Consider the following 9,582-nt stretch of genomic DNA (forward strand, 5'->3'; position numbering starts at 1 on the left):
CGGTGGAGAAAAATATATGTATAACTGATTTGATGAAAAGGAAGCGCACCTTTCTTATGACAGCAAGGGACGCCCAATATAATAAACTTCAGTATTGCAATCAACACCTTGGTAAAATGATTAAAAAAAAAAAAAAAAAAAAAAAAGGGCAATCATGAGCCCCCGATGCAATAAACTTTTGAGCACCAGAGACCCACAACTGTGCCTTGGCTCGCACTATTTTGCGCTGCCCCGATTTTCCTCCTCATTTAAAATATTGCATCGGGTGTGCGGGTGATACGGCTGCGCGAGTGTTAGGACAAGGGGCGCTCAAAACGAGCACCCATTTTCAGCATGCGTCTTATTGACTCGGCCCCAGAGTGCTTTTCAGAATTTGGCACCCTAGGTACGTACAAAACCTATGCCTGAATTTAATCCTGCTCTGGAAAACTCGTCACAGATGTATTAAAGTTTGTCCAATAAAAAAGGTGTCACCTACAAACTAACTTTGCCGACCCTGAATTCCACGTAGCCAAGTGAGCTAAACCTGCCAGCCACAATTCTTTCTACATCAGCAAACCACCAGTATGAAGAAGCTACAGAGAAATAAGTAGCTAGGAGGGGTTTGTTTTCTACTCCCAGCTCTAGATTCCTAGCCCTGATATACTCAGGATGTGACCGACAGGAAGAAACTCTGACAATGAGGGGAGTTCTGTTCTATGAAGGAAGTTCATCAACCCTGTAATTGGATGTGGAGGTGAACGTGGAGACTCCACTGAGGCAGGTTTGACCATCAGCTAACATGAGGGGGAATCATTCTCCCTCTTCTGACCGAGAGGAGCTGTGTGCAATATCGTGTACTAGGAAAACAAGTGATCTATCTGCTCAGTGCTCACCACTCACCAGCTTTTCCCCAGCCTTTGCAGCCTATACTAATACATCTAGGGCACCAGCTATTGGGAGTCACTGGCAAAAATCAGGTCTCACTGCATTTTTTTACAAGGTCCTATGAATATGGCAAATCATTTCTACCTTAGCAACAGGTGTAAAATCTTAAGTTTCATGCCACAGTTATGATTTTGGTATCTTTAGTGCTGATGCAGAAGTAAATAACAAGCCCCAGGGCCAGAGTCCAATGGCTGGGGGGGGGGGGGGGGTTCAGTGCTGCAGAGGAGGCACTTACAGCCCCTGGGGAGGGGAAATCAAAAATCACGCAATAGTGACACCTCTTGGTTGGATTTAGGGACCATGACTGCACAGCCCCTGGCTGAAGACCTGAACAATGACTGGGAAAAAATCCCCAGGTTGCTGGGCTCTGGTTCTGCCTGAACTGGAAGCCCAAACGAGCAAGAGAAAACTGGTCAAAAAAATAAAAAAAAGAGCCTTCACACACTTTAAAATTGTACATAAATCACAGTCATAGTAAACATGTTACAGTTTGTTCACATCACAAACCAAGTAGTTTTACAAATTAATTTTCCTTACCAAACAAAAAACATAAAAGTTCCCAAGCAGTATCTTAATGATCTCCCCAAACATTCTAAATGTAGCTCTGTGAATCATAATTGGTAGCACATCAAGGAGGGGGTTTTTTTGTTTGTTTTTTTTTTACATGTATTGGCATAAACTCAAGTTATTGAAATAAATGACAATGACCTACAGCCATTTCAAAATAAGGGCAAAACGTGGAAAAACCATTCATAAAGGAGATTTGCATTAAAAACACAGCAAAATAAGGACACATACTGGGTCAGATCAAAAGGTCGATCAAGCCTAGCATCCTGTCTCCAACAATGGCCAAGTACCCAGCAGGGACTCAAAAAAAACAGATCAATTCTTGCAAACAAGAGAGATTATATTAAAAGAAAAAGCCGCACTATTTTAGACTTCATTTCAAACAAATACATTTTAAGGGATCCCAGTAGAGGAATATATTACAAAGTAACTTAATTAGCAGTAAAAAAAAAAAAAGTTACTTATTACATGCAGAACTTCTACGTGAGGGGGAGGGAGCTCTTTACATTTGGCAACTCATCTTAAAGAAAGAAAGCTGCCGAGAGAGTCTTCCTTTCACTGGGCAGATTACCCTGCTCAATGCAGACAAGGAGTCTGGCAGCGAGCACCCCCCAAAAAACAAGAGCTCCCAGGTGACGCTTTAATCCATTCTCCGGCAGCTGAGGACTTGGCAAGGCTCTTAGGATCAGTCGACGGTGCTTTTCATAGAGAGACCACCTCGAAACCGGCAGCAGACAAAACGAAGGGAAGACGGAGCCAACGCTTCTCATGCGCCCCCCACCCACCGCGGTCTCGCGAAGCCCTGGCTCCCGTTCAAAGAAGGAATTGCACGGGCACTTCGCGGCTACCAAACGTTCTAATGCATAACCAAAAAGTACATTTTTTTTAATGCGCTCAAGAAAGAGAACTAAAAATAGTTTGCAATAACTTTATCTTCCACCAGAGTTAAAGAATTCAGGAGGGGGAGGGAAGGGGAGAGAGAGGGTCACTCACCATTGAGTCCATTGGGGATGCTCCTGTAGTGGAGAGGAGTGGACAGGTCATCCATGGACCTCCTGAGAGCTCCTGCTTTGCTCTCCCCGGACTTGTGCTGCTGCTGCTGCTGGTGGTGGTGCTGGTGGTCGGGGCTCCCCGCGCTGCCCGCGCTGGACGTGCTGCTGCCGTCGCCCACGTCGCGGGCGCCCGAGCCGCCGTTCAGCCGGCTCAGGCTGGCCTGGCTGTCGATGGAGCTGCGCGAGCCGGCGCCCTGCTGGCCGCTCTCCTCGTCCAGCATGAGGACGATCTCCTTCAGCTCCAGGTTCTCGCGGGCCAGGCCCTCCTGCCGGGCTTCCAGCTCCTTCAGCTTCTGCTGGCAGAGGCCGAGCTCCTTCCAGACGGCGCCGGCCGTCTGCCGGCCGAAGCGCTGCCACTCGCGCCAGGCGCGCTTGCCCTTCTGCCGGTCGTCGTCCAGGAAGCAGCAGAGCTCGCGCAGCTCCTGGTTGTCGTCCTGCAGCTTCTGGTTGACCTCCTTCAGGCCCCGGATCTCGTGCAGGTGCAGCTGCAGCCGCCGGTTCACGTCCTTCATCAGGTTGCCGTGCTCCACCATCAAGTTCATCTTCTCGCCCTCCACTTTCCTCAAGCGGCGGGCCAGCTCCTCCTTGCTCCATCGCAGCAGCTCCTCCTCGGGGGTTTTGCTGAGGTCCTCCTTGGACCCCTCTGCGGAGCTCTTGGCCATGCTTTTTTTTTCTTTTTGCCTCAAATGAACGCGCACAGGGTGGAGGGGGTTATCGAAACATTTCCAATTCTTTAATTGGACCCGATCACATGGGACTCAAGTGAAACCCGACTCATAGTCCCGGGATCCGGTAACAGCACAGGAGAAAGTAGCATGCGGGAGGGTGGTGGTTCTGGGTTAGATTCACAGCTCAGTTGCTGCTTTGCTGAAGTCCGTAAAGCGATTGTACCGAATCACCCCAGGGGATTATGCTTAAAAAAAAAAAAAGAGAGCAATCACCTTCGATCATTGCACGCTGCGGGTCCGAAGAGGCGGCAAGCAACTTCCCCAGGAGTCCGATTTCCTCATCCGATCTGCTCAAACGACTGATCTTAAAAAAAACAAAAAAAACTTCCGATTTTTGTTCTTGGCTTTATGATTCCTCAAGGCTAACTCCGGGTGATGTTCAAAGCACTTGTAAATCCCATGCAAATTTCAAAAAAGGAAAATCACATTCCTAAGTGGCACAAGCAGAGGAGGAATCAGGAGGAGTGAGAACAAGATTAAAAAAAATAATAATAATGAAATAAATAAGGACTGAAATTAGTCCCACCTACTTCAGGAAACAGCCAATGTTTCCCAGTGCAAGATCAGGAAAGAGATAAATCCCCTCCCGCAGAGCTCACGGGGGTTGGGGGGGGGGGGGGGAGGGCAGCCCGCCCCTGACCCGCTGCACAAAGAGGGGGAGCAGAGCAATGGCAGAGTCTGCGCGGGTCGCGCGCTCCTTCTCCGTTCTGCACCCTCCTCCCCCGGGAGGGCTCTCGTGTTACTCCGGAGGATTTGGCGCCGCAGCCAATCGGAGCGCAGGGAGAGGCGTTCGAAGCAGGTAGAACCAAAGGTATCAGGCCGCGCCCCCTTAAAGGGGCAGCACGGCCCAGAAACAGCTCCACTAATGATTCTCTCCCCTATAAAATAGCCTTGGATGGATGCCCGGGGTAAAAAAAAAAAAAACAACTGATTTGGTTTTATGTTCTGACGCGCTCATTTCTTATTATTAGGCTTCAGCAAAAGTTAGAGAATTCCGTGCCAAAGTTTCTGAAATCCTGTGACATGTTTGCATAAATATGAATCATCTTGCCTATTAAATATTGTGCATAGTAATGCGCACAATAAAAATAAAAGTCGTTTTCCAACCTAGCTTTTGAGCCTTGTAATGTATTTTGCTCTTTTTCGTAGTTTAAGGGGGCGGGAGATCTCAGTTATTAGTGTGGGGGTGGGAGAAGAAGGGGAGATTTTAGGGATACGAAAAAAGAGAGTGAGGATAGGAGATGGGGAGAGAAAGAAGGAAGATAACAGATAGGGAAAAACAAGAAAAAAGGGATGATCTGGGAACGAAGATCGGCGAGAGGGAACAGGAGGAAGGAAGATTGAGGAGAGTTTCTCCGAGCTTGAAGGGATTCAGAGAGACAAAAGGAGGTGTCCCTGCAACCCTGGTATCCCAACACCCCCCCCCCCCCCATCTCTCCCTTCCTCTCTTCCTACCCACTTCCGGCTCCCTGAGCTCTGTCAATAAGTATTATCTTTGTCTGATGCAATGCAATCATTTTGATGAAGTGAGACGGTTACATATTATTTTGATTTAGTACGCACAGGATTTTATTTTTGTTTGCACCCCTTGCGCTTTCTCGACACTTTATTATTTAGGTAAAAGTTAAAAATGTGGGACAAGATAATTATATGCCATACTGCATATACTTTGTCCCATGAAATGAACAGTCTCTCTTTACGGTAATTCTTCCATTAATTATCATCTTTGATAAGAAAACAAAAAAATAAAATGGTTTGCCATCAAACCCAGCATCCTGTTTCCAACTAATGGCCAATGTAGGTCACAAGTACCTGGCAGGAAGTCTTAAATTCAATCTATGCAGTATTATTTGATCTACCGGGACTACTTCTAAACCCTCCCCAGGACTCCAGCAGTCCACTCTCTCTCTCCTTTTCTCTCCCCATTTCTCACTGCCCTTTCTCTCCCATCCCCCAATTCTATGTCAGTCTCTGCTCACAAATACACACACCCGTCCTTCCAGATCCCTTTTATTCACACAATCTTCCCAGCTCCCACCCATTTCACAGCCTCTTCACATCCCCCAAACTTTTAACACATCCCCTTTAAGCTCCCAAATCCCCTGTTTCCCTCCTTAGCCCCCACCCCATCGCTGAGGAGGCCGCATCCTCCTCCACCCTTCAAGGGTCCGCGATCATCGTGTAAGGTCTCCCTCCTGCTCAAAACAACTCTCGGGCCCTGGGAAGCAGAGGAGGAGGTGGCTCGCTTGAGGCGCCGCCGCCGCCGCTCCCCGTCCTCCTCCTGCTGACCCAATGAGCGGCTGGGGAAAAAAACGAGGGGCTTTGCCCGGTAACGGGAAATAAGGAGTCAGAAAGCCGCGCAGCAGGCACGCGCCGCCTCCCGTCCCCCGCGGGGAATTCGCGGGGGCCGGGCCAGGCCGGCGCAGGTAAGGGCTGGGCTGGATTTTGCAGCCGCTGGATCGCGAGTGAGTTGGGGGCCCCAGCCGCATGGCACTTCCCAGTTTGCTCAGTCCTCACAGAAGGAAAGGTCCAACGGTTCCAAATGTCACCAGCAGGTCGTCATGTTTTCCTTACGCCCCCCCCCCGGCCACTCGGCTGTGACAGTTCTGGGAAATGCGCGTTCACTGACTCGGACAGTCTAAAATCCAGAAATGAATATAGGAACAGGATGGCGATCGGGATAGGATCTATTTGCAAATGTATCACCCTGCCTATATTTTTGTGATTTTTGGCTGCAGCTTTGGGGCAGAGGGTGCTCCCCTTTCACATCCTGTCCCAGGTTCTTCTCTCCTTCCTCCCAGGGCCGCCTCTCATCCCCTCCCCCGATCCTTAGTCTCCCATCCTTTTGGATCCTCTCTTACCCTTCATACCCCCACCTCCACAATCCTCGCTCCACCCGCGATCCTCTCCCCATCCAGGTGATTCCTCTTTCGCCTCCCCCCCTCCCCCCAATAAATTAATTCCCTTTTCCTCCTCCCATTCTCTGCCTCCCCCCCCCCCCCGCCCTTATTTCTTGCATCTGCCTTTTCTATCAGCTTCACTCGCACCCATGGGCCTTCCTTATGAGGATTATGAGGGTCCCTCTAACGCCCCAATTTACCCCCGAATTTCAAGTTCCTACTTCTGAGCTAGAGACGGCCTCTGATGATCAGGCGTTAATAATAAAACTCGTACGGTTTAGCTGGAGGTGGAGGGCGATCATCTGTAAAAGTGGGAGTAGGCTGGGAAAGCGGGAGAGCTATCTGCGGCCCTTTACTGGGAGAGAGGAGAAGAGAAGGAGCGGGGGAGGGAGAGAGGAGAAGGAGCAGGGGGAGGGGGCGAGGGTATCCCCCATCCTTTCCGGCGGCCCAGTCCTTCAGCTCAAGGAGGTGAGCGTGGTTTATCGAGCACCTGCGAAACCCCTCTCCTCCTCCCCTCCCCCCCCTTTTTTTTTTTTTTTTTTTTTTTTAAATGGAAAATAGATTTGGGCGCCAGGAAATTCAGTCCCCCTTCCCCCGTAATCCCGCCATCGGGAAGCTGTTTGCCCACCACCGAAAGTCGGTGAAGCAGAGCGGAAAGGAGGGATTTGCAGATAAGCCGCTTCTCCCTGCCTCCGCTGCCTGCCAGGGATTCGATAAACACAGGTGCGCCGGCTCTCGATCTCCTCCTTACTGTATTAAGTTGTCACAGTTGTGGCAGGGAACTGGTGCGCCAGTGCTGTTCTTGGCTGGTTTTTTTTTTTTTTTTCTAATTCCCATCTGGGAGTTGCACTAGTCCTGTTTTTGTCAAAACAAAATGCACAGCTACAAGTACAAATAGCAGATAACAGATGGGAGTTTTAAGAAGAGAGTGAGGAGGGGGGAATAGGCCTGACCCTGAATATCCTTGATGAAGAACCTGATCAGATGGGTAGAAAAGTGCAGAATGTGAAAAGGAGCAGGGAGTACTTCTCAACACTGGGGTGCATTGCTAAAAGGTTTAGCAGGTACCTAAACTCTTTTTTTTGGTACATAAACAGCAGGCTAACAAAAGTACCACACGGTAGCCACTGATCCGGCAACATGCTAAAACTGGGAGGCAGTGCTATAGTTTTTTGTTTGTTTGTTTACTTACATTTTCTCTGTACTAAAATTAGACCATTCTTTTTTTTTTTAAGGTATCAAGCAAAGCATCTATTAAATATCAGTTTGACATAGTCTGGTGATTACTATCTAAAGTTACTGCAATTATTTCAGAATCAAGTAATCTACTTTGTAGGGATTTTTTTTTTCAAAAACATTATTTACTCCATTTTAAGTTTAGCTGCCTGGGTGCTAAAAAAAAAAAAAAAAAAGAGGTGCCCAGGAGTGCTGTGGTCCACCCAGTTTTGACTCCCTCCTCAGTCTCTTGCTCCTTAGGGAAGAGAGCACTGCGGATTATGAAGAGACAGTTCTCAGACTGCCTGGGCTGAGCACAGAGGGCTTAGAATAAAATCTGTTGCGCCCTCACCAACCTGATCAGAGATGGTGAGCAGAAACAGGAAAAGCAGAACAGGGTGTGAGGGACAAGAAGGGTGGTGTGATGTTCAGATGAAATCCTACCCAGGATCTTCACCAGATCTGACCCATCCCAGGTTTGGGGGGAAGATCTAAAGTCTGGATGGGAGTTGGGGAGGCAGGCAGGAGGTAGCTGGCTGTCAGATGTTTTGCTGTAACTGAGGTTTCAATGTAATAAGGATGTAATAACAGGTAAGTAAAAAATGTGTGCTAAAAAGCGGTAACTGTTGATGTACTAAGCTAATGGTATGCTAATATATTGGAAGTTTAAAAAGTAGGCTATCCCAAAAAGTGTGCAAAAAATATGCTCAAAGGTGAATTTTCAAAGTGGTTCACGCACCAAAACTGGAAGATGGATGTGCATGTATAACTTATTCCCAGCCAGCCGATTTTATAAACCAGCCAAATACGCACACAAGCACCAATGTGCGAATATCTAGCATCAGGAATCGGGGGGAAAACAGGGAGCAGAATGTGGGCAGGGCCTGGGAGTTCTAGGGTGTGGCCAAGAGATACACACATAGGTAGCCACACTCCTGGGAGCGCATCCAGGTCCCTTTCAGAGCAAAGTTACTTTTGCTATAGATGAGGTGAAGGTCTGAATAAAACTATTCCCCCTGAAAAGAAGAAAAAATCACCTTGAACAACAGTTTAAGCACTTCATATACTTATATTGTATTTAGAAAATACTTTTATTAATAAGATGTCCAATCTCTAAATCTGCAAATAAAAAAATCTGAAAATTTTTTTTTTAAAACAATTTTTTGAAAGGGGTTATGGTTTCATATTTTGTACATTATAAACTGGCAGCCTGCCAATATTCAATATTTTTTAAACATTAACCTGCCATCCACCCTCTTCCTATGTTTTAATAGAAAATCCTTCTTTAATCCAAAAATACCTTAATTTTGAATATTTATTTATTTATATACTAGCCGTTAAGCCCGTAACAACAGGCTACATTAAAAAAAAATTTTCAGTTCATTTCCTTCCCACTCCCTCCCCCTCATTCTCCCTCCCACCTCTATTCTCCCTCCCTCCCTCTCACCTCCCCCCTCTAGTCTCCCTTCCTCTCACCTTCCCCCCTCCCCTCATTCTCCTCCCTCCCCTTCTCCTCACCTCACTCTCTCCTCCCTCCCCCTCCCCTCAGTCACTCCCCCTCTCCCCTCAGTCACTCCCCCTCTCTCAATCCCCTCCCCTTTCAGCTCATCCACAACCGGCAGATGGAAGATCTCTGGGGGGGGGTGTCCCTCCCTCCCTCGCGCGTGCCGCCGCCGCCACCACCGCTACTGCTCCTCGCCGCCGCCACCACTCCTGCTCCTCGCCGCCGCTCCTGCTCCTCCCAGCGCCATTTTTTTTCAGGCACGCTCCGCTCTGACCGATGTGCTCGCCCGCGCATGCGCAGTAGAGCTGCTCTCTACTGCGCATTTGCGGGCCGTCGGTCAGAGCCCATTTATAAGGTAGATATTTTTAAAAAGAAAAAGAACAGCATATCTTGTTCGCTGCTACGCTGTATTCTTCCATTTGTTAATTATTCCAATATACCAGAGCTCTTATTATACCAATCTTGTATTAAGCCTTCATGATGTTCCTTCATTCCCAGAAATTATAGTCCCAGATGTTATAATCCTGCATTGCAAAATGCTTATCTTTTCATTCTCCCAACGAGGCCACGTTTCAGACTTCATCTTTCCCTCAGGGATTGTTCTGTTTTGTTCTGGTGACATTTCAGAGTTTAGTCTGAGTTGATCAGAATGGTTCAGTCACCCGTTGAGTAAACTCTCTCAGAATGCT

The 9,582-nt window shown here is 48.0% G+C and overlaps 1 protein-coding gene across 4 annotated transcripts in view; it reads right to left on the minus strand.

Moving 5' to 3' along the window:
- The window catches only part of CCDC85C (coiled-coil domain containing 85C), a 167,351-nt gene extending 163,299 nt beyond the window's left edge, over positions 1 to 4,052 (minus strand). For 2 of the 4 annotated variants that reach the window (XM_029597918.1, XM_029597915.1), the window contains exon 1: positions 2,488 to 4,051. In XM_029597918.1, the coding sequence (XP_029453778.1) occupies positions 2,488 to 3,208 (721 nt within the window). In that variant the 5' untranslated portion in view covers positions 3,209 to 4,051. Of the gene's footprint in view, positions 1 to 2,487 lie in introns of all 4 variants that reach the window. The other 2 variants (XM_029597916.1, XM_029597919.1) reach the window with 2 other exon arrangements.
- Positions 4,053 to 9,582: the final 5,530 nt, after the last annotated feature.

The sequence above is a fragment of the Rhinatrema bivittatum genome, chromosome 4 (genome assembly GCF_901001135.1).
Source record: "Rhinatrema bivittatum chromosome 4, aRhiBiv1.1, whole genome shotgun sequence".
Taxonomy (NCBI): Eukaryota; Metazoa; Chordata; class Amphibia; order Gymnophiona; family Rhinatrematidae; genus Rhinatrema; species Rhinatrema bivittatum.